The sequence below is a fragment of the Thermobia domestica genome, chromosome 6 (genome assembly GCF_964235325.1).
Source record: "Thermobia domestica chromosome 6, izTheDome1.hap1.1, whole genome shotgun sequence".
In the NCBI taxonomy this organism is placed as follows: Eukaryota; Metazoa; Arthropoda; class Insecta; order Zygentoma; family Lepismatidae; genus Thermobia; species Thermobia domestica.
In genome coordinates this window covers 34998140-35024369 of record NC_137459.1, presented here as the reverse complement: position 1 = coordinate 35024369, position 26230 = coordinate 34998140, and the positions used below count along the sequence as shown (strand labels likewise).

General features: G+C 36.6%; 1 protein-coding gene across 3 annotated transcripts in view; it reads right to left on the bottom strand.

Annotated features, from left to right (window-relative positions):
• Positions 1-23282, bottom strand: part of LOC145687928 (thioredoxin reductase 1, cytoplasmic-like) — a 53200-nt gene extending 29918 nt beyond the window's left edge. Inside the window, exons 1-7 of one of the 3 annotated variants that reach the window (XM_081761493.1) lie at positions 23116-23282; positions 17949-18052; positions 8712-8772; positions 7412-7629; positions 5118-5310; positions 2211-2353; positions 840-1070 (exon numbers count right to left, since the gene is read on the bottom strand). In XM_081761493.1, coding sequence (XP_081617619.1) covers positions 840-1070; positions 2211-2353; positions 5118-5310; positions 7412-7629; positions 8712-8772; positions 17949-18038 — 936 coding nt within the window. In that variant the 5' untranslated portion in view covers positions 18039-18052; positions 23116-23282. The other 2 variants (XM_081761490.1, XM_081761492.1) reach the window with 2 other exon arrangements.
• Between the last annotated feature and the right edge of the window lie 2948 nt (positions 23283-26230).

Below are 26230 nucleotides of genomic sequence, written 5' to 3'. Positions count from 1 at the left end.
AATAAAATATAACATCAAGAAAGACAAGATTACTGCTTCAAGTCGAACCGGAACAACTACTTGGATTTTTAAATGTCACTTAGTAAATATGATTTAAAACGACTGGAAGCTTTCGAAATGTGAGTGTGGAGGAGAATGGAAAGAATTAGCTGGTTCGAGCGGAAAACGAATGAGAGGGTGTTAGAAATAATGGGAGAGAAAAAAAATAGATATTATTAAGAAGAGGAAGAGAAACAGGTTGGAACATTGGCTAAGAAGAAACTGTATCATGAGGGACGTGCCAGAGGGTATGGCTACAGGAAAGAGGGAGGGGATGAAGGAGACTACAATTAATGGGCAATATCAAAACAAAAATCGTACGTGAAGACAAAGAGGCAAGCGGAAGACCGTGGGGTATGGAAACTTCTCAGTTGCAGAAAGCGACCTGCCAATGATGGTAGAATACGTATGATGATGATGATGATGATAGTACCCCGCTGGTGATCCGAGTCCGAAACCACACATACAGAAAGCAAAACAAAAGAATACGGATACTATTCGAAATCTGACAACTACCATCATACTACACGTTGAATACCACCTTTGCTAACAATTGATTGTAAATGCATCACCTTACCAACATAATAATATATTTCAACTCTTATATTAACAATGGTATCAACCAATCATACCGGAAGTTTTCTGTTTATACACGAAATAATCGAAGTATTGCTTTAGACAAACAAATATTTTATATTTATATATTTTGCATTTAAGTTATACTAGAATAATGCTTTGAATTACGCAAAGCAAAGGAAATTTTAGTTCTAAATACAATGTTCAAATTTTCATGTACTCACCATAACTGTACAATCCAGACCAATTCCCGCAAGGAAACCAGCGCATTCCAAAGATATATATGATGCACCTACTAAGAGTGTTTTCCCTGGACAATATGGGAGAGAAAATAGGTCGTCGGATGTGATGCAATATTCTATGCCAGGAATGTCCGGAAGGCGCGGACGGCCACCTACAGCTATAATGAAGTTGGACGCAGTTACTTGTTCAACTTTACCTTTCTTATCAGTCAGCTGAAAAAGAAATAAAATTAATTTGTAAGTACCCCAACGTTCATTTTTTTAAATTTATTCCTTTATTTAACTTAACAAAATTTATGAGATCACTTTTGTAGTTAACTAGTTACAATATAAGTTTCCATTTAGTTAAACTTCCAGCGACCAACTACTACGGTCAGTACCTTGTAAGGCCAACGTTGAATCCTGATGTTCAAGATGTTAACATGTTACACAAAATCGAAAAATTGTTGAAGTACGTATGATAGCAGTAGTTTGGTTTAAAAATCATTCTTATTAAAGTTTGTTCGTTAGAGAAGCAATGACAATTTACTTTAAAATCGAGATGCATGTAATACTTGTCGCTTGGAAGTTATAGTAATTTTTATTATCTGTACAACCTAAGAGTTGTTTATTTATGCTACTTGGTTTATAATGTATGTTTTACCATTAGCGACGCCTAAGTGTTCCAAGAGAATGATGTGCTTGTAGCGTGCTATTCGTAATAATGCTACATTCCAAACTCAATTTTAAAGGAATACCAAACCCACATTTACAAGCATAGCAGTAATGAAACTAATTACTCAGTTCTTGTGAAAGTTATATAACTAATTCTAGTTCTCAATTTATTCCTTCAGCCCAGTCCCTTAACTTCAAATTTCCATGCTCCCATTTTAAACAAAGACTGCCCTCTGTTGTACTAAGTAGCTCTAATAGCTATGCTAAGTAAATGGGTTAGAACTTGCCTTCAGGCAGAATACTCAGACAAAATACAAAGCTTTATGGTTGTTTTTGTAGAACTATTTGGGATTTTGTATTACTCAAGATAGACAGTTAAAATTTTGGTCTACTCTTAATATTATTCGGTTGGTATCTTGACCAGAGAATTGCTGTTGAAAAACAATGAGTTTAAGAAACACTCGTATTTTGGCCCTGTGATGTGAGAATTTCACAGAAAAATTCAGCAAAACCTTGCCGTGGTGGAGAATGATACTCTTACGGTGTACTAATAATAATAATGATTTGAAACCGGATGGAGCTGGTCATTCAGAGGGTTTTAACGATTTTTCCTTAACCGTGGTAAGTGAATAACTAGAAAACTGTGTGTTCTTTTCTCTATAAGCTAAGTGTAAATAATGTGCAAATAGAAATACTTACTTTAAGTGTGTGATTGTCCTCAAATTCTGCGAAGGAGTTATAATATTTAATGTTTTTCTCTCGTAGTGACGATCTGTATCCCCAGTTAAGAGATTTAATGTGTTGTTGAACTGCTTCTACCATCTTATCCCAATTATGTTGAACTGGAAAGAAAATTATTCGTGAAAACAAATGCAGGAACAAAAATTTTAGGAATGATTCAAAAATGGATCAAACGATTGCTATCTTGGCCAAGAGTTTTAGGAATGATAAAAAAGCACCAAAAGATTGGCCAATAATCAGTTTTTGGATCAAGGACCACAAAATTTTCGAACGGCCTCTAAATAGAGTTTTTTTTTTTTTTTTTTTTTTTTTTTTTTTTTTTTTTTTTTTTTTTTTTTTTAACGGAATAAGCACATCATACTGAGTTAAGTGTTAGTTTGGGTTTGACTACACTGTATGTACAGTTATGTCCAAAATTACTGTCGCATGTCTATAGATATGTTGTTGTAGGAATATAATTTGATAACGAATTCGCCCGGTATTTCTTAACATGTTGGCATGTGTATAATCAGCAAAGACATGTATATGGAAAATTTCATGTCAAAAGAGCAGTAAATAAGAACAATGAAATGAAAATAAAACTTCCTTGCCCATTTAGCAACATTTCGTCGTATTTATAATACTTTTCCTATGAAATTTACGACAAATATACATTTCCCGATTATACATATAGTATCAATATTAAAAGTATCCTGCAAAATCATTATCAAATTATATTCTTACTAGAAGACAGTTATAGATATGTGACAATTTTGGATATGAGTGTACCTACGTAGTTCTTTTGATATAAGGCCTACAACAAAATTTTTGCCTGAAATATATAGAATCTTTTGATCCAAACATATGTGTTAATGAAAGGACGAAACAACCGACTTTTTTTTTCACACCAGATCTTCTGTAGGTGCGAATTCAATAATACATAGAAAGAGCGAAAAAATGAATGCCTGGACCGGTATTCGAATCCATGATCTTCGGCATGCCGTGCCGATGCGTTAACCACTATGCTACCCAGTTCGCTTCCCAGAAGAGCCTCTCACTCTCACCCCTGAAGTAAATATATTGTCCCAGTAGTTAGGCTGTGGTACAACCCATGTGATCTAAGTGGAGAACACTGACTTCATGAGTGAGTGTGTGGGTGTTCTAAGAAGCGAACTGCGTCGCGTAGTGGGTAACGCATCGATACGGCATGCCAAAAATTCCGGGTTAAAGTCCCGGTCAAGTCATTCAATTTTTCCTCTTTGTTTATTAGAGAAAAAAAATCTTTAAAACAAGGATTGTAGGAATGTAAAACAAGGGATGTAGGTAGAAAACCCAATTGATATAAAGGAGAGACTTCGATGGCAAGGTCATCCGAAATTTCCAGAGCACGAACTCCAAAAGGCCTGGTAGCGTTGGCAGTGCTCTCCAGCTTCCAGTGCAAAATATTAAGGATAGTGAGGCACTGATTTTGGAGAAAGAAAATAGAGCATCAGCTAATGACTGCGCCGAGTTACAGATGGCTCGTGCTCCTAAACTCGGCGCCGTAACGTACAAGATGGGAACAGGCTAATACGGAATGCACCAGTCGCCAAACTGCCTGCTAAACTGAAAACGTTGCTTCTTCATTTAACACAAGGCTCTTTACGAGTATGGAGCTCAAACGGCTGGTGCGATTAGAGAAAGTCCATTCTAGATTGAATACCATCTATTTTCAACAACTTTATTTTTATACTTTAATAAGAAAGAAACAAAACATACTTTGAGTGTTAACGTTAACCCACATAATAATTGCCCTGATTTACGTTGCTAGTAATTGTTCAATTGTTTTATTGTTCTGAAGAGATTTGAGTTTCATATAATAACTTATGTGTAACCATTCCTCTTCCTAATAGTAAAACAAGTCGGGGACAGTCTTCCTAATAGTAAGAAACAAGTTGACTACAATTGATGCCACAACTCATCTTACATAATATTAGGTATATTGGATTATTAGTTTCGTGGCCCCGAACTCAGGTTGCATGGTACTGACATCGTTTACAAACGGAATCCTCTAAATTTGTAAGCGCTAATCTTAGGCCAAAAACTTCTTATTTCAGATTCTGAATTTTAATTTTTCTCTGCCTAGATTGTCGCTCTCCTCATTTAGCTATGCATACCCAAATTATACAGTATGAGGAGCGTATACCTGATTCAATTCCAGCATTCGCTCCGTGCTATACGGTAGCTTATTTCTTTCAGCTTTCAGATAGCATTCAACAACTTACTGATGTTGAAATTGGAATTCTCTGTTAATTTATCATCTTATGGTTTCAGCATGTTGTTTTCTAAGCATCTGACATCTTGAAATTTTGTGGAATTTTTAATGCTGTTTTGCACCCCGCGAGTCAAAATTCTCAGAGTAAGTTTTGTGGTTGTTTTGCAAAACTTTGTTGACGAAATTAACTTAATTTATACTCTGATTTTGTGCAAATTGGTGTAATTTTCAATTACTCATGGTCACTCGAGTTTTCAATACTTCTGCTTTTGAACATTTTTTTTTTTTCCTTTTAATAGTAAATTTCTACATTACTCCCTTTCTACAAGCCCAGCAGCTTTCCTTATCAGCAGACCCATCTTGCCCACATCATGCTACGTAAATTCAACTTTTAGCCACAAACATGTTGGCAAATTTGAAAAAAATGTCTGTCGAAAAAATAATCCAAAACCTTTAATAAAATAATACCATTCGCAGCTGAGTAAACGTTCACAGAGCTCTTCTGTTCTCTCGTGGCTACAACCATCTAGTCACAAAAGGTAAGATGAAAATCCGGCGATCCTTCCGTGAATTTACATATATCACTACCAGAAACTTGCTTACTTAACATACACCAGGACAAAAGAGCATACCTTTCTCTGGAGTCTGCCATCCGAAATGTTCGGCATCCTTAATATCTTCTCCAATTAGCGCTGCTCGATGCATGAGCTTCTTGGGAATGCAGCCAACGTTAACACAAGTGCCACCAAGTCCCCACGTAGTTCCTTGTGGAGATGGTTTGACAAAATCACACACTGCTACCTTTTTGCCGAAAGTGTTTGCTTCCTGAAAATAAAAACTACGAATCACCTAACATGAAAAAAATTGATTAACATTGTAAAATCCTATCTTTTAAGGTAAAGCTAAAGAGTGATACGCGGGAATTTAGACTTCCTAATCACAGGGCTCATAGTGGTCTGGTCTCTTGTAAATAGTTGAAGAGTGACCAAAAATGGCCAAAAGGACACGAAAAAGTGACCAAAACCTCATCATGCCCCTTTTTTCCTTTGTCAATTTCACCATCACCTCTCTTTGTTGTTTTCTTTCATCTTTTTTCTTCTTTTCAAGCTTCCTCCTTTCTTAGGTTTTCTAAGTATGCTTTGTTGTTACGGTAAGCAGACTTAGTAGATGTCAGAAGCTTTTGAGTAAATGGAACCAGTTCTGGCCTATTTCCGAATTTCTTCATCCCAGACATTATATCGAACTTAGCACTGAGAGTTCTCAAGCCATGAAATATTCAAATTCATCCTCTACTCTTAAGAAGAACTTACAAGAAGCAGAACACACACACAGATGAATGGAGCGTTAACTATTACGAGAGAAAACTAAAAGACTATTATGATAGAAGAAAGAACAGACACTGAAGGGTTCTCTACCCCACCTTGAGAGCTTAAGCATCCACCAACAATTCACTGTGCTTTAGGAAAAATAAAAGCTGAAGTGAGAATTCAGCTCACTGTTTTACATGTGGCAGCAAGAACTGAAGCTTTCAGAAAAGTAATGAGTAACAAGTTTCTGCCTTTTTCCATTTATTTTTATATTTTTCTTAGAAAACTGCCAATGCAAAACAAATCACATGAAAAAGTCACTTTACCTTCCGCCCAAAAAAGTAACTTTTAGTGACCAACTTGAAAAAAGTGACTCGCTATGAGCCCTGTATTAACCTTTTATTATAAGTTTCTTTTTATATATGTTAATAAATATTACACATAAAATGTAAGTTCCTCTAGATATCTTGGTGGTCTGCTGGTGAATTTGTAAGAGTCCAATCACCAAACGCCTTAGGGCGACAGAAACTAAGGCTCTTGTGGCCAAGGTATAGGTAAGTATCTCTCAGAGACCAGGCGTTCTAGGAGTGGTGAGATGTTTTCAGAGACCAGATGTCCTAGTACAGGGAGCTATCAGAGACCAATGTTCTACAGAATGGTGTTCTACAGAATAATCAATCGATGGAAATGGATGCCTTCTGTGGTGTTCTGGCTCCTTTTACCCAGAAATATTGCTGACTAGTTGAATCTTCGTCACTTGCCAATCGTTGGCAATGGTTGATGACGTCTTTTTCGTGGTTGTCGTCTGAAGTGTGTTTAGAGCTAGCACGCGGTGTTGGGAGCGCATGTGGAACCCTGCAATATTTTTTAAGTATGAAGAATAAAAATGAAATTTGTCCCGCGGTTATTGTTTGATGGATTTGCATTTATGTCCTTTGCTAGCAGCGAGGCTATATTCAACGAAATGGACAGTTTCAAGTGATATGTGAACTACTGCAGTGTGCAGGGATGGAGTGTCAGTTCGATTAGCTCAGAAATTGACTTACAAATTTCTACAAATTACCATAGTATTACTCAAAACAAAAGGATGTAAGTAGGGATGAGAACTGACAATTCACATGAACCGATATTTGTTCATTTAATGATGCTATTGGATGAACGGCACATGACAAATTCGCAAGGTTCACACAACCCTCTTCAAATAATTTGCACTACCTAGAGATGTTGACATGGCCTATACAGACTTCCCCATACACACAACACTTTCATTTGGATTTAGTCCTTTTGCCCACATGAACATAACACCTCTCTGCTCTCCGTAAGTAGACGACTGTAATACACGCGCAATCTTCATGCTTCTGCCGCTAGATATACACCTGATCAATCAAATGCCGAATACAGAGGGGATTTCAAAGTACTTATTTTTAAATGTTGTCGACGCAGATCAGTACAATACCACGTGAAAAAATTGTGAGTTATTTATTGATCTGCCTTTGTATATGCCTTTCTTCTGAAACATTTCAACTGGTAAGTGCGCGTATCTTAATTTGTATAAGCAAAAATCAGGCCTCATTCACATTTACGACATGCTGTATTATATTTACATGTTTACTACATACCTTTGCAGCAGCCAATCCACCAGAGCCGCCTCCGATAACAACCAGATCATACTGGTAATTAGCTTCAGTCCCTTGGATGTAAGTCATAAGCTTTCCTTCTGAGTGAGCTCTGAACGTATCATCACAGCCTCCAATGTGTACACCTCTAATAAAAACGTTGGGGACAGTTTTCTGCCCAGTTTTTCTTATCAGAACTTCTTTTATGTCGTCTCCATTATCTGTAAAAGCAAAAGTTTTCATGTAAGTGACCTATAACAAGTACCAACGAATTACAAGCTAAAAAACAGAAATGTACTTTGTTTTATTTTGTCTTTCCCGAATATTTATCACACGCTTTCAAACTATATTCTTTTTGGTTGAGTTTGAAAGATAGATTAAGTGACTATCACAGACCTGACCCGATTCTCCGGTTTTATCATGCCACTGTGTTAACTACTACTCTACCAGTTTCCTTATATGACTAACGATGAGTTTTCGCTCTTAAGTAGTTCAAATAGTAGAGTGTTGGCTTCGCATTTGGGCATAGGCGGAAGTGGTTAGCACGGAATTTGGTATAAATGCATTTTGACAAATTCTCTATGATGGGAGCAGATGAGAGGACGACTATTATAAAACGACTTTGAGGCTGAGAAAGGAAATAAAATGACATTTTTAGCTTAACTTCCCACGGTTAGGACTTTAGACTAACGGAGACGGGTGATTAATAAAAAGTGAATGATTATGAAATTAAATTTGTTGTGCTCTCCCGCCGGGAATCGAACCCTGGACCATGCAAATCAAAGGCGCACGCACCACCCACTAGATCAGCGAGGAGGGCTTGAAGTTGAGGATATCGTAGAATCTGAACTTCAGTAAATGACATACAAAGAGTGAAAAAGTGACTAACTGGACCGCGACTCGAATCCGGGACCTCCGGCACGACATACGGTTTCAGTAAATGAGTTTGTCGATTCAGAAGTCATATGGCTCTATACGTATAAAAAATTTCCCATCTATCTTATATTCTTATTGGCAAAGAAGGAGCACTTCCTTCGGTACAAACTAAAATAACACATTCTATTAACTTCATTATCACCAAATATTAATTACTATCTTGTAATGTAAAAACTTAGGCTTAAAATTCGAAGTACGGGAAAAAAAAAATTGCGACTAACGCCACTGGCATAACAAGCTAATGAGCCACTTCCGCAACAAATACAATTTCCCAAGAGAGCAACATCCAAATAAAATACTCGAATTCTATGAATATGCCTACACTACGTTGAAATTAATAAAATTCAGACAAAAAATATATACTCACTTGCTACATCTAACTCCAGAGAGAAGTACGGTACACCAAGCTCTGAAAACAGATTCTTCACCTAAATAAAGAAAATAAGAAATTACCATACTTTACAAAATAATAAAATACACTTCTCAGGCAAATTTAAGCACACATAACTACAGGGGAGGATGCAGAAGAAACTATTCTTAGCAGTACTTTCAAGAATTTTTGATACGTAATATTATTATCATACTACCTCCGTATCACACAACCAAGCTTTACAAAACACCCTAGAAGTGTTGTCCCTAACATTTAAGCAATGTTCGGTTACTAATTCGAACTCCTCGGCGATACAACCTACGTAAAACCTTTGGCTGGCTAGACTACGACCATTCAACTGGATGATCCAAGTTCATACAGCTATTCCCAGCACGATTATTGCTGGCTTCTTTGATCGCAGTCCACTCTTGTCCCAGTGCGACCGCAACTCTACGTCCCCGATATTCTCACAATATTGGATCACCACCGTTCCTGATTGTTGAAATATTGTACTTAATACATGTTGTCCTGGCTAAAATACATGTTAATTTTCCTCAATCAGCTTTTGATAAAATACCCAAAGGAAATCCTCCAGTTTCTTAAGGAGTCACCCTCGTACTAAATCTAATTCTGCATTAATGTAATACATGACTAAAAATAATAGACATTCCCTTTTATCCGACATTTTATTCTCGAGTTATGACTATTTATCTATTTATTTATTGAACAAATTCCCAAGTACAGAATAATTTTGCCATTTTACACAGGGAAATGTTAACAAACAGGAAAAAAAAAAATAACAAAACCATGTCAACAAATACTGCAAAAGTAATATTATTTCGCCATAACTCATTTAATTGCTCTTTCAAACACCTGGTAACTCAAAAAAATGTCTACATCTGTTGTTAAATGATTAGAACAGTTCGGTATTCTGTAAAAAAAAAAAAAAAAAAAAAAAAACTTTAATTGCCAACCTAAGACGAGCAAGATGGAATAGGTGGGTATTTCGGGTTATGCGGGTAGGGACAAATAACGATAGTTTCTGAAGTAATGTTTCCGATCTTAAATTTTCATTAAGTATTTTATGAAGAAAATTCAGGTGAGAGTTATTTCTGCGTACTTCCGGAGTTTGGATAGTAAGATATCGCAAGAGTTCCTCTTTCAGTAATATTCCAAGTGCGGGAACACGAAAATGTACTATAGCAATAAGAAACTGATAACAGAATCACGTCTAGAGAGATGTGCAGACACTGCCATGGCCCATATGGGGGAGGAGTATTCGATCTTCGGCACTATTCGAGTTTTATGGAATGTTGCTAATGATGCCACAGTGCGTAGTTCAGTGAATCGGAAAAGGAGCCACGATATACGGATTGATTTCTTAACTGTTGTCAGTTAAGTTCTAAGATGCGGTCAGAGAATGTGAGTTTAGAATCAAAGATGATACGAAGATCGTTATGACTAGCAAAATGTGTAATAGAGGAAACGTTGATTATGGTATGTGGAGGGAACAGGAGACTTTTTCAGAGTAATGGTAATACTGTCACGTTTCTTTCCGTTTTACTCAAGTTTCACAATTTACACATATACACAGTGTAGTTCATCACAAACTATCATGGCCAGAGACAGAAAAGGGACCTTTAGCATCAGACGCAAATGTCTATCACAGAACTACCATGATCTCTATTCGCCAGATGGATGATCAACTTTGAGATTCGTGTTTCTATTACTGATTTTCGCTTTCCCTACAAGAAGATTCTACTTGACCCCCTTCCCCCAATGGAGAACTTCCATTGCAGACATTTGGTCGACCTATGTGCCAAGTAACTAAACATACGTGCTTTCTGTGCGTGATTTTCTCGGTTCGGATCCCACTGAGAGTACAATCCACACCAGCAAACGATGGAGGAAAGCAGGTGCTGCCATCTCTTAAGCAACCATTTCTTGCGTTCATCTACGAAATATTGATTACAAAAGGCATTTTAGTGTTAAATATTGAAGTTATATTTTACCTCCACCGCTTGTCAGTTCAAAATGGAAAATGGATTAAGAATTATGGGCTGAGGTTTGGTAATTTGGGGGATGTGTTTAGAAACTCTTCAACGACGCTAAGATTGAGGGATGACATCAAAAGATAGGAGTTTCATTTTCTCTAACACCGAACCTCTACTTCATGATACTATACCAGCCTTTACAGACATAATTGTAATGTCACTTCGAACATCCTCCGGAGAAGTGCCAGAAATTCAGATGTAAAACCCGTCCTATATTAGATATCATTTTTGACCTTCCAACATTCCATCACAAATATGACATACTATTATCGTAATTGCGATTCTTACAACTTCACTCATATTCTTACATATAGCTACTCTCCAACCTTCTATAAAGGCAAAAATCTTAATATTTCAATTCGCATCAACAATTACTGATACTTATGCAGCGCTCAAATCCTCATCTATTCATCCCAGATCACAGAACTTACCACAATAGCAGATTTGACTACACTTTACTCATAAGTATCCTTAAAAATCCCTCCTCTAGACTCTTCCATGTCAGTCAGAAACAAGTGGGAAAACGTATTAGCATCTTTTTGAAAAAAGCATCCTGGTTTTAACTGCCTATACAGTTCCACTACATAACTCCATTCCCCCTCTCCTCTTTTCTAAAGCAATAAAGCATTTCTTTTCTGCTTCTAACAAATATTTTTCCTATATACCTTTAATTTTGTAGTGCATCTTATCATTTTAATTATAATTACTTTTCATACATAACATACTTTGTTCCTCAATTATGTTTCATTCAATTTTTCGCCCATTTTATACGTAACTAGTTCTACACAATGCACCATTCACACATGAGCATGAATCTCCTTGTCATTCCCCACATCATCTGTACCCAGGGGTGTAGCCAGCAGGTTTGTGTAGGAGGGGCCCGTCGTTTTTGAGGGGGAGCAGTTACAATGTACAAAGCCAAAAAAAAATGTGTTGCTGCTAGTGTTTTTGAGGCCTGAAAGAAAGGAAAATTTTGTTTTCCTTCTGGAAAACTAAAAGCATATTTTAGCTTATTATTATTATTATCCATAAATTAAATTCAAGATAGTGTTTATTATGCTTAATCAAGAACTACTGACCGGGACCAAACACTATACTTTTGTGCATAACTATAAAGGTAACCAAGAAAGTTCTGTCCCTTTTCGTGGAGGTCTGTGTTCAATTGGACCTCACACCGTGAGTTGAATGCGAGTGGAGATAAGGCGAACGTCAGTTGTTGGTGTGGGTATATCCAACATACTACCTGGTTGTGGCAATTCAGACACACCGTGAACTTGCGTAAAGACAGAGGGAACATGGGACATCCACAGAGCGTCATAAGAGTATGTATGCTGAACGAGTTCAAATAGAGGTCAAACGCCGCTGTAGCGGGACAGAAGATATGCTAGGCCTTTGGTGAGGGTATCGTGACGACGCGGACATTGTAGCGATGGTTTAAAAGTTTAAGGACTATGACGAAACACCCGAAAACACCACGTCCCAGAAGACCAACACATGTACAAAGAGGAACTGGGAGTACAATTCAGTGTGTGGAGAAACCATTCGGCAGCACATCCATCAACTTGTGAAGCACTACAAGTTGGGTCAATGGGTCTCACATATTTTGACTCTGGGCCAGAAGGCAACGCGGCAGTCGCCTTTGTTTATTTACTGTTTCGGAGCCATTTCTGGACAGGGTGTTGACATGTGGTAAAAAGTGGGTCCTATACAAAGCTCACCCGAAAACGCCGCTGTAGCGGGACAGAAGATATGCTAGGCCTTTGGTGAGGGTATCGTGACGACGCGGACATTGTAGCGATGGTTTAAAAGTTTAAGGACTATGACGAAACACCCGAAAACACAACGTGCCACAAGACCAACACATGTACAAAGAGGAACTGGGACTACAATTCAGTGTGTGGAGAAACCATCCGGCAACACATCCATCAACTTGGAAAGCAATACAAGTTGGGTCGATGGGTCTCATGTTTTGACTCCGGGCCAGAAGGCAACGCAGCAGTCGCCTGTGTTTATTTACTGTTTCGGAGCCATTTCTGGACAGGGTGTTGACATGTGGTAAAAAGTGGGTCCTATACAAAGCTCCACGGCGCCGTCATCATTGGTTAGCATCCCATGAACCGATTTTAAAACAGCTAAAACCAGCACTGTACCAGAAGAAGGCCCTTCTGTGTGTTTGGTGCATCGTGCCTCGGGAACTGCTACCAGCCGGTCAGAATATCAATGCAAGTGTGTAGTGCCAGCAGTTGAGCTGTGCTCAACAAAAACTCAAAACTCTGGAGCCATCACTTCTGAATTACAAATGGGTTCTCGTTTACGGAACAACGCTAAGTCCTACGTGGCTAGGGTGACTCAGGACACCATTCTCCCCCTTGGATGGGAAACAATATTGCAACCATTATATTCCCCGGGTATTGTACCGTCCGATTATCACCTGATCCATTCTTTGAACAATCACCTTAGAGGACGCCAGTTCAAATCCCTAGTAGAAGTCCAAAATGCACCTGATACCTTCTTCGTTTCACGGCCCACCCAAGTTCTACCGCGATGGATTCAATGGCCTTCCAGAACGTTTTCAGAAGGTCATCGATGCTGATGGGGACTATTTTTGATCTTCCAAGTTAGGTGACATATCGATGTTCGAAGGTGGTGGGTGAAAAAGCAACAAAACTTTTCTTGGCTACCTTTATATTTAAATTTAAGACTTTGTATACAGAATTTATCTACACAAGATTGATTTCCTTTGAAATTTCACTTCAATTTCTTTACGGTTTCCTGACAAAAATATTTATTTATTATTAGTGACTAAAAAACATAATATATTTTAATTATAATGTATATTTATTACAATTCTAAATTATTCGACATTCAAATAAAATAATAACAGGCATAAATGAGGAAATGGGACAATAATTGCTAACAGAATAACAGAAAAATATAATAATTTGAATAAAATTATAACAATTACATTAAATAAATTTATGAAATAATTGCGAAAAAATAATTAAGTCAGCAGGAAATATATTTCGATAGTCGAACCAAAGGAAGGGGTAGAAAACCACCTATCAACGGCATCATATCTAGTGTTACTGTCTGCTTTTCTACGCCATCCAATGATATTACACCTTATTTGTATAGTATGTCGTCCAGTTGTATAAATGTTCTTATTATTTTGTTATTTTATTACATTGAGTAGAAATAAAAAAGAGAGCGAATGAAATCCAAATTGAATAAAAACATTGTTTCTCACCAAATTGGCATCCCCTATGTCTTTTAAAACACAAATCAGTTTAGTACCTTTGTTTTAGGGCTGTATTTGTAGTACCTTGTTAAAACGCTTGTCTTCAAACTGACAAATATAAATCGCAGTAAATTGAGTAATCTGCTGTCACAAAAAAGTATGCTATTTTTCGATCGGTATAAGGAAGAGATACTATACTATTTTTCGATCGGTATGGAAAAACAATATTTCTCTATACTATTTTACCGTAAATTATTAATTGTCAATAAACTTTGCTACTTTTAAATGAATGAAGCGAGGTAATTTTACTATAATGTTTTACAAGCTGGTCATTTGGGGGGGCCTGGCCCCGATGGGCCCCCCTTGGCTACACCCCTGTCTGTACCTGTCCCTTTACAGACACAAATGAAAGAAGTCTTGATAAAAATCGTCAAGGGATACCAGAAAGGGGAGACTTTTTCGATTAATTGTTCAATACCTCGCACCGTTTGCAAGGTTGAGTTTGAGTTCCTAATTCATGTATGATCAGTGTTTTCTTTCTTTTTGCATGCGGTATGTAATAAGCAAATACATCAGATACACAATTAATTATAATGTCAGTGATATATGGTGTTCATTAGGCAAAACACTCCAAACAAAGACTCATCTTAGACTGGAGAAATCCTTCGTTTTTCATTATCATTTGGCCATGAATCAAACGCCTAACATACAACCCCTGTATACAACTATGTTGTGTTGGAATGTATAACTCTTTGGATATGATGCTTTACTTTTATAAAGTTTCAACACTTCCAATGTACTCCTAAAAATGTAATAAACAAATAACAGACACGTTTTTTCTTCTCTCTCTCTTTTAAATATTCAGTTAGAACTGGACAATCTACACAAAATTTAGAATCGACCAGTGAAAACGTCACGTTTCTAGCACTTGTGGTTTTCGAGATCTCATTGTCGAAAGGATTGGAGACAAACATATAACCCTAGCATTTTAATATATAGACTATCTGAACCTGCGCTGTCTACTCAGAGCATCGTTCTGTTATGACCATGAATCTCCTTCCCACTGTGCATGTCTCCTTAGTCACACAAGTAAAGGATAGGAGACTCACAAAGGAAGTGAATTGCTATGTATAAATGTTGGAGTGAGTTTGTAGCAAATTTGTAGAAGTAACACGATATCAAGTTTTTTTTTTTTTCCTCCCTAAAAATCAATATCCGTCCTAGTGCGCCTCATTGCGTCTCTTGAGGCCTTTGAAGTTTCCAGCATGCAGTAAGTTTTGCCATTCAGATTTAAAACGCCTACAATGTCCGTCAACCCGCCATACGTATCTTCTCTGCTGGTTGCCTAACACTGTAGTTTCGGCCTGCAACAATGTTAATCTTATGGGCTCAAAACGGCCCCTAAAATGTTGAATAGAACAATAACGACACAGTTTTTGAAAATTTGAATGAAAACTGGACAATCTACATAAAACTTGGAATCCACCAATGAAAATGGCACGTTTCTAGCACTTGCAGTTTTCGAGATCTCATTGTCGAAAGAATTGGGGAAAAACATATAAACCTAGCATTTTAACATATACATGTTGGCCTTGTAAATCGCCAAGGAGTCAACATCTACCCAGCAGAAATGCCCGTTCTTCGCACGGGGAGAAAATATTTGAACCCTTTTCCCATCTTAGAATACGCATCTCAAAGAAACTGAAATGATAAACTCATAAGATATTCAATTTTGGGCATAAATTCCTCCCCTTCCCCATTAGGACACGTCCTTTAATTAAAGCGACACGATACAAACAAAGCTAAATTTGATTCCAGTAGAATATTGTGAAAGTAATTTCAGACAGGTCAGCCAATTTCCCGATCCAAAAAACTATGGATTCGATTCTAATCACAGTCATTTTGGACAATTTATATTTCATCCCTTCTCACATCTAGGGAGGATGTGGGCTGAACTTCACTTCGGCATCGGAAGTGTCACTGTCCATCTCAACGATCCCGAAAACTATTGATTCGACACTACTACGGGTAATTTTTTACCCGTGCTCCTTTCCCACAATATTTCGTTTTAGATTATAAGTTATTTGTGTTCCAAATATGGTTGAAATTACTAGATGTGTTCCACAGTTATGGTGGAACACACTTACGTACATATTTCATATAGCCATTTTTATATGTAGTTGGCCCCTACCCCCCACCCCTTAAAACGGAAATTTTCAAAAACGTTGAAACATGGGTCTGCTTATTCTAAAGGAAGAATATTATATACGTTTCATCTTCCTAAATTGACAGAATCGTCAGCTACTAAATTGCATAAATTTTGACCTCCTGCTCCCCCCTTACGATATGCATCTTAATCAAAGTAAAATGATACAAATCTAATCTAAGAAACATTAAGTTAGGTGGCAAAAATCGTAAAAATTGGTCTAGAAGTTCGAGGACAAACGCTGTTACTTTCATTTTTATACCTATAGATAGATGAATTGTTCTTTATCATTCATTCGCTCTTCTGCACTCATATCGATCCAATCGTCCCAGAAATTCTCATCTTAACTCTACTTATTTTCTGCCTGATAACTGCCACGGGACCATGAATTCCAATGTGTGTCCATTTGTATGTTCCGTAACTCCTTTATTCTTGTTTATTATTATTATTTTTCTTTTTTTGTTTCTTTCCTTTTCCCTACTTTCCCTCTCAATCTGATAAACCTTTAGCGAAAGTGCTTATAGTATCTATTATCCCAGTTTCAGTATTTTATTGCCAACTAATTGATTCTACATTTTCGCTTTTGGATTTCTTTGTTCGAACTACTTTACAAGCTCTCAGTGCTTTGAATTTTGAAGCACACGTTGCAAAATTCGTTGCTTTCTGGCCAATACATATGAAAGAAGCGGCTTCGGACGCAGGAAATTCAAAAGTTTATTAGAAGTGAGAAGTAAAAATGTTCGTCTCTTACTGAAAACAAAACAATATTTTTTGCTACAAAGATGACCTGAAACGGGCCACGAAAAAGCCCCACCACAATAAACTTTAAACAAGCCGCTATACATGAGAGTATTAAGTCTTATTTTGTTTCCCTGACATGCAGTCTAGTCATGATGCAGACAAAGTAGAAACTAGTAACTTGTTGGTTTTCTAAAAGGAAAGACAGTTGTCAAGTAGAAGGAAATACCTAAAAGAAAATGCACAATATATTTTGATTAAAACCAAAAGATCATCATAAAATGGAATGGAATCGAAAAGTCACAGAGTAACAGTAAAGCTTAACGAGACTTTCGCTATAACACCGAACGATATCATAAGTCAGGACTTGTTCTGGCTTTAATAAGTTCAGAGTATCAATATCGACCCTATCCAAGTTAACCCGGGATATAGAAGAAAATAGCTACTCGTCCTACTGGAAAATTTCCCGCAAGATCTCCGGTTACATTACAGGCGAAAATAAATTAATGTGTACATATTTTAAAAATGTTTTACTTAATTAAACTCTGATTGAAGCTTACCGACGTTTCATAAGCATGTCATTTCTGGCTTTTGAAGTCCAAGAGTGCATACACTAATGCTGAAAACTAGTTGACTACATTTTCTGAACTAAGTTTATTTATTTATTTTTCTTCTTCAGGGAACAGCCAAGCTTGTTCTAAACCTAAGTTTTAAAGTTCAAGACAGTCATTAAACTAATTAAATTATGAAAAACTTGCATTGTGAGCTGACGTGCGTGAAAAGTCTTCCAGTAGTAATTAATTAACAAGTCAAAGAATTATCGTTTGTTTAATTCGCTAAAGGCGCAATTAAGACTGAGTCACTCAGTGAATCAAATCCTGTATCGTGTGAACATACCGGACAAGAGTTCGTGTCGTACTTAATTGTAGCCTCATCTGACATCGTAAGAGAAATCTATGCATCAAACATGCTGAGCTATTATCTTAAGCATCACTAACCTTAGTACAAAATGGGCATGTTGTTTTACTGAAGATCATCACATTATTCTTGGCAATTAACTCGTCTACCTCCTTAGATATGGGCGCCATCTTTATTCCTGCTCCTGTAATAATAAAGCAAAAAAAAATTACTTTGATATCATATAATTTAGAACTAAATTATGGTTTGTAATAATAAAAAAAAAAAAAAAAAAAAAGTTTAGGTATTCATTTTCTTGTACGCAATAGAATATTAATGTATAACAAAGTAAAATAAAATATTTACCGCAAGTGCGACGTATTTTTTCTTGTATTTCGGTTATCTTTTAAGACTGATACCATCGTCGGCAAAACATTAAAATTTGAACATGTAGCTTTCGGAAAATATGTAGTAGCAATTCTCAAGTTTCTTCGCATTAACGTTCCCTCGACGATGGTATCAGTACAATAAATATACAAAACCAAAATTACTATCCACTTAAAGTAAAATAAAACATTTACCTTATTATAGTTAATAACACTGATACTGTAACTTACTGCTTCACTGGAATTTCGCTTTCCGTCTCTACTCTTTTTAACCTTCACATACACCAAAACAAGACTCAGTTCACGAATATATCTCTATTCTTATAAAATTTGAAAAAAGCCTACTATTTAAATACATCTGACCTCTCTTGTTCATCCGTGTAAGTGACTGTCTCAGTTCTCAACGCCGGACAGTAGATTCCTACCAAGTCAAACATGTAGAAAGAGGATACAGGGACAGGGAGGTACTGATTCTCGAAAAACTAGATGAAATATATCTCCTAAAAGAAGAGGGTAAGAGAATGCTTTTCATGCTCATCTTAATGCACATGCGACCAGCTAGGAACTCGATTTTTTACGTAATTCTTCTGAATTCGGATGACCTCAAAAACTGTGTTGTGAAAATATTTGAAAGTGTGTAAGAACAATTGCCTTACAATAAAGAATAGCAAAACTCAAAGACGTATAGACGCAACTGCAAACTCTGTAGTCAGTAGGATGTTTATATTGTAATTCTAAATGTGACTATGATCCTATGAAGCCTGGGCCAATTTCTAACCTTACCTTAAATCTTTATGGTAAAGTTTCATACGTGATATTCAATTGATGGATAAAATTAGATGTTTTGTATATTTTGCATACTTTGGAACTCTACTAATCTATGTTACATAACTAGTTGCTCCTCCAGCCTTTGGTTAGTTTGCAAATTGCCTGCAAGGTAGAGACAGTCTCCGAAATTACTGGATAAATTCCAATGGTACCTTAATATCTACACTGAAATCTGAGAATGACTATATTGGAGCTAGAAAAATCTCGGGGGCCAAATCGACTGGAAATATGAGGCTAGCGTCTAGATAATTCAAGGCCAAAACATCTAAGCCAATGTGTCAAATTGGTCTGTAATATTATGGCACTTGGTTTTCAGAGCTGGCTCCTAGGTCAGTTGAAGCACTGGTTATATAGATTGCAAACATCACGCTTTGGTTCCATGTAACTGACCAATAGCGTAAAATGTGGAACAAGGTGCGCGAAAAGCTGATTTCATAAAAACATTATCTGTTCCATGAAAAGCACTATTTTTAAAAACCTCTGCCTTTTTCTGATCATGTCTTTCTAATCTTGTACTCGGAACAGGCTTGGACTTTGTACCATCCAATATCCCAGTTATATACTTGCTAGGTTATCTGGTCTATTCTTACGTCATTCGTGTTGCTCTGTACGGAAAACAGATCTCCTGTCTATAGATCTGTGGAAATTGGAACGGATCTTTTTCAAGAAGAAACTTGGAAGGCCGTCTACGTTTGTGACCAGGAGTGTATAAAATTATAAGATAAGCGTGAAAGGGTTAATAAAAGGTGTACTAAAAGAATATATAGTACGAAATGTTATTAGTTGGTTATTGAGCATAATGATATTTTGAAAGAAATAAAAGAAATAAGAACAGGAAACCTGCCTGAAAGTACAAAATTGACAGAAAGGTCTTTTGGAGTGCAACATCCACAAATTACACAAGACATTAATTCAAATAAATTACAAAGCAGTGCCTTACATTTAATAATTCAAATAAATTTCAAATCTGTTATTTGAAAAAACACCGGACATTTTATAATGTGTTTGGTATTACTTTTTCTTGTGCAGTATTTACAACTTAACAATAACATTGTTTCATAATCCTCATTTCTTTCGTCTGTCATGTTTACGTATTTAGTCTTAATTATATAACGAAACTGAAACTGTATAACTATTAGAAAAATACGGTTCATAAAGAAACGTAATACATATATCAGTGACATTAACACTCAACAAAAATGCAATTCTCCCCCCTCCCCCTCCCAATATCGAAAACTGCGGATTTCATTCTACTTCATACTATCCTATCGGAAACCCACACACTCTAATTATGAGTTATTTTATCCTCGCAATTGGAATAATAGTTGCTCGACCGTTGCGGATCAGCTATTACCCTTTTCACTTGCTTGTAGTTTTTTCTACGCTGTCGATAAAAGGCCACATATGATACAATGTAAATAGAACACCTAACCGCTGCAAATCGTAGCTAGCATTGGCCAGATCCCTTCCACAGTTGGTAAAAGTAACTTATTCACTCAATATTGCTAGGAAACGCAGCGGTTGAGCAACTGTGAGGAGATATTTAAATATGTATTAGAGAAAGAAAAATAATAAATGAACGTGTACGATCTAAACTTTCATAAAAATAATAATAAAAAGACTGCACTCTTTCATATGTTTGACTACGCAGGTGTTTAAGTCTCCAAGGTACAGTGTGTTAATTGAAAATACGATGAGTAACATTAAAGAAAGTTGTCTACGCAGACGGGAAACAGGTAAGTTACTTGTAAACATACAAATATTGTGAAAAAGTGCAATTATACTACAATGCTAAGCTGCAGTGACTACCTATTAAACGTTAGTGCAAGTTTTTCGAATTGGTTTCCGTTTACACATGTCTACAATCCATTCGCACCGTCCACTACGGATGCACAACCGTCCGGCAATACCAGTTTCGCCCTGCCTTGAACCGCAATAGACAATATTCTTACTTATAGTATTTTTTTTCTTTCTTCATAAAACGCCGCATTATACTCAAAGGTTATGCCTTTGTAAAGTTAACCTGTAGCGAAGAATGCTTTACCGGATATAAAATACAGTCTTTGAAGGCATTATTTCTCGATAATGATAAAAATGCACGGTATAGGTAATGAATTGTTAGTGCTGGTCAAGTTTATAGGCACACTACATTTTCCAAAGTTTACATGTAGAATTCAATACTCTGCTCTGAAAGACACGTTTATACGAAACAAATTTCAGCAGGCAACAAAATTAACTAGTAAATCTTACAGTAGTATTTTTTGTTTACAAATGTAGGGTTATTAGTTTAAAATCATTACCAGCGCCTTACGACGATTAAAGTGAGTGAGTACATACGAAAGATGACTGTACTAAATACTATTTCCCCGCGCAAAGTATTCCTGTAGTGTATAAAAACTGTATTTTATGCTTACATGTGTAGCGTTTGTAGTGTGAAACCATTATAAGTGCTATAAGAGCTGGTATCACTCTCAAAACTCGCATGTTTTAACCATCTTTAATACACGAATACCCACCATCGTTAACGAGCCTACTCCTATAGGACGTGCTCCGCGCGGACCCATTAATTTTTCCTGCGTAGCTCGGTTAGATAGCGTTCATGCTTTTCAATGGCTACCTAACGACAGGTTGCTTTGTACTTTGTACACTGTAGTTTTTATGCTATATGTCCGGAACCTGCTTTTACACGCAAATCGTAAAGAACTGTAATTTTGGAGCAATTACTTCTGGCGTCCCCACTGAATTTCATCTATGCTATGTGGAGTATTGTTGTATTGTCCAGTATAAATATTTTGCAGATCATTAATAAAGACAAGTGCAAGTATTATCATTTTTCAACAATTATTTCGAAAGATGTGCCTAAGCTTAATCTGCACGGAATTGTTGATGGGATTTATATTGTAAATCTTCACTAATAAAATAATAATACTACTAATAAAGCTACTGCCTCCCTATATTTATGTTTGAGTTATCCGGGTAAGAACTTACCGAATTGCAACCACCATGTATTCGAAATCAATTCAATCTGATCGATTCTATAGCTCCTCATCCCCACACTAAATCCTCCACCACAAACTACACTACGAGCTAATTCCGTGAAATACCGAATACACTACAAGCCACCAACCTTACATATCACCTACTTTTTTGCACAAAAAATCTCGCTACATGAACTTTTAAAGCTGCAATGTAATCACGTACTGATACTTCGTCTTATATATCATGCATTGCACAATTGTGTCAAATCATTCAGTCACATAATTAAGGTAAGATAAGGTTACAAATTATTTTTATACCATCTTTCTCCGTGAACTAGCAGATTTCGTTAGTAAAATTTTGAAAATTGTGCAATCAGAAGTGCTGATTTGCAAACCACAAAAATTAAAGTCAAATAACTACAACCTGCAAGAATTAGTGCATGAAAAACATAGCCTACATAACTTTTCAATCATTACTTAATACTACACATTTCTTTGGCCGAAACAATATATGTTTATATTGTATTTCTAACTGTTTTAATTACATATTTGTAATTGAACAGTGGCCTCTCTTATGATAGGTTAAACTATTATCTTCAATATGTCATGTTTATAAAAAAAAAAAAAAAAAAAAAAAAATCTGAATCATGCGGAAACACAATTATATAACTACTGAAAATTGCCAAGTAGCTACAATGCACATAACAATTAACGCTTATTAAAACCATAATGATTCACCTCTTATTAAACGTGGTCCGCAACTTATTATCGCTCCCATCCCATTATCTTGAAAACGCGGCAACTTCAGTTAGCATACATTAACAGAAAGCCGCTGCTTCTTTAGATCTGTGGTAAGCTATCCGGAATAAGAACTTACCAAATTGCAACCACGGTAATTTTCTTCTGAGAACACGGCTCCGAGACCAAGTCAATCCCACAGTCGTCGAAATCCGTTCTATTCTTTGTGTATGACGATTACATAATTTTGCATTAAATCCACCACCACAAGGAACTACGCTACGAACTAATTTCGTCAAATACCGATTCATTACAAAGTCACCGAAGTTACAGCTCACCTGTTTTGTACGCCAATACCCCACTAACTAAACTTTCAAATCTGCAATGTAATCATGCGCTAAAACCTTGTTTCATATTTGCACCATGAATTGCACGATATTAACTTCAATCGGATGATTCACATTTATCCTTTTCGCCCCTCTACTTTCTGTCGCCAATTCTGATCAGGGTTGCCACACTCGAGATTCTAGATGATGCCAAACACGAACCTGAATTATGCTATATTTTTCTGAATTATGCCAGATTTTCAGGCTGATTTTTTAAACTAATTCTAAAGACCTGCCCCCACTTATCTTCATTATTTTAATGATGTGTGTTCTAATTGTATTAATGTACTAAAGAACTAACATGACTGTCAAGAACCAAAATGAAATCAATTTGGTACATAGCGCACTATATCTATTCAATTACAGTTTAATTACACTTGAATGTGTATTAAATATTTATTTATACCTTTGTAGTTTATACTCTTACCAAGCATCTAGATATGTGGTTGTCAATCTTTTTAGTCTGGTGACACACTTTACTGAACGTCTATTATAATTAGTGAAACTAATTAGTTTTTACAATGACTATATAGCACTGAGCATTGTTGTTGACTGGCACAGTATGTCTCTATTTTAACTAATTAAATTGTTCAAATATTAATTCGTTAATTTTATTTTATTAAATTGTTCATGATTTTTAAATTCTAAAATTTCGCGACACACCTTAGAGGACTTCGTGACACATCATTGTGTCGCGATACCTTGGTTGAGAACCACTGCTCTAGATCATGAAGGAACGGAACTAGTAAGTAAAGGAGGATCTTTAAAATCCTCATTCGGGTTTCTTTCATCCCCGGTTGAAGCCGGGACTGAAACATAGTATAAAGTAGCATTTTCTTTTTTATACAATAGGTCTATAGCGTATCCAGCTGAGGTTTTACATTGTGAAAATTGTATTAGCAAAAGGGATTGCATTCCATTATAAAAGTTCAATTTTACAATGTTAATGCACATACAGTATTACTAACTACTAAGCTCTCCTGTGGTTATATGGTTACGCGTGTTTGGTGCGGGAAACCCGGGTTCGGATTTCATCTTAAGCTACTTGTACATGTCTCATACAGCTTCGCTGCTGAAAGGAATGCTAAACTCTAGTCTAATTTAATGTTACAGATAGTAAATACTTTTTTTTTTTTTTTAAAAAAAAAGATAATAACTTACCAAGATGAAGTTGTGAATTTGGCCATCTGTTTTATATTTTAATCTTACTTCTTCTAAGCATAGGTTCGGAGGGTTCTTTCCCGAGTTTTCCAACCTACCTCCCGGAACTAGGATAATTTAATATTAGAGATAGATTAAATGTGACTTTATGCAAATTCAAAGTATACTGAGCTTTTGAAGACTGAACATTACTTTTATGTCTTTCAGTGTCACTGTATTTCTCGAGCACACTCCGTTTAACATACATTTCTTCCTCGCACACAGAACAGTATGCTTTAGTAGGACTATAGTTTGAATATTTGCTGCAACTACCCATTGAATATTGATTCATTTTTCCACATCATGCTATACTTCCGCATATAAACAGAGGCGTAGAGAAAGGGGCCGCCCCTCACATGGTTTCGACGATGTATACACACGAGACAGTGTATTCACACTTCCAATTTTTCATATCTTGCGAACTAGACAACCAACAATGCAGTTAAAGTTGGCTAGTTGAGAACCAAGTAAGGCGTCCTACAAGAGCATTAGTTTGTTCGATAGATGTCAATGTAGCAAACGATAAAAAAGAAAGAAAGATAAACATACATGCCTCTGCAACGAATAAAAATCAGTTAGAAAACACTGTTTTGTATCTACAGAGCGATTGATATAATGAGAAATCCACAAAGAGAACTTATTTTATCCTAGACATACCAGAATGTTTTATATTATTCGTTTCAACTTTATAGTTACTTTTGTTAGTTTTTAGTTTTAATATATCCACTGAAATTCTCCTTCTCTCAATATCTCCACTTTGCCGCGAGGGCATTGCGCACTTTAATGATCCCAAGAGGTACACCGGAGATAGGTTTGCTATCAGAGGGCTCCCATGCCGGGCAGGTCTTTATCGGTAGGAGGCAAACGAAGAGAGATCTTATGGTAGTGGGCAGCAACTCTACCATTACCACACTCAGGTTGAAGATGATTGACACCGGCAAGGATCAAATGGGACAAAAACAGGCAGGGACAGGGTGTCCTCTATGTCTGTTCCACTGCGAGGTGGGAGGTCTTGGGACACTACCACCTTTCTCAGTCCTTAGGAAACAACATGGAAAGAAAAATAAGAAAATGTAATATTAGGGAATAATACACTACTGTATCACAGAGTGTCGCCCCGGCACTAGAGGGAAACAAAGCAGGGTCTCCTAGGTCGTAATCAAACGAAACTCCTCCAGGATAGGAATCTGGAATGTGCGATCGCTGTTACAGTGTGGAAAACTAGAAAACTGAAGAAAGAAATTAAACACATGAAGATAGATATCTTGGGAATCAGCGAAGTTAGGTGGTCTGATGGAAGAGACATATGGAGCGGTGACTTCAGAATCATTTACTCAGGAGCTGTATACGGTACAGGAGGAGTAAATTTTGTCTTGAAGAAGGAGGCAGAACAGAAAGCTATAGGCAGCTGGAGATACAATGAAAGGACAGTAATGAAAATGAAATGAAAATTTTTGAGTTTAACTTCCCGCGGTTATGCCGGATAGGCTAAAGGAGACGGTGATGAAGAGAAATGAATGAAATAGTGGAATGAAGAAAATGAGAAGAAACGGGAGAACCCCAAGGAAACATACGAACACGGTGTTTGTCCACCAAAAAGTTCACTTGACGATGCCAGGGTTTGAACTAGGGACCCCATGCACCAGAAGTGAACGCTGTACCACTGAGCCACCACGGCCCCGAAAGGATAGTAATGTTGAAGATAGCAATCGAACCGTGGAATATGACGATAATTCAAATATATATGTCTACATCAAGCTAGAAAAGAGGAAGAAGAAGAAGAAACCTATGAGCAAACAGAAGAAGTATTAATGAAAGTTCAAGAACAGGACGATTTAATCATCATGGGTGACTGGAAAGCAGTAGT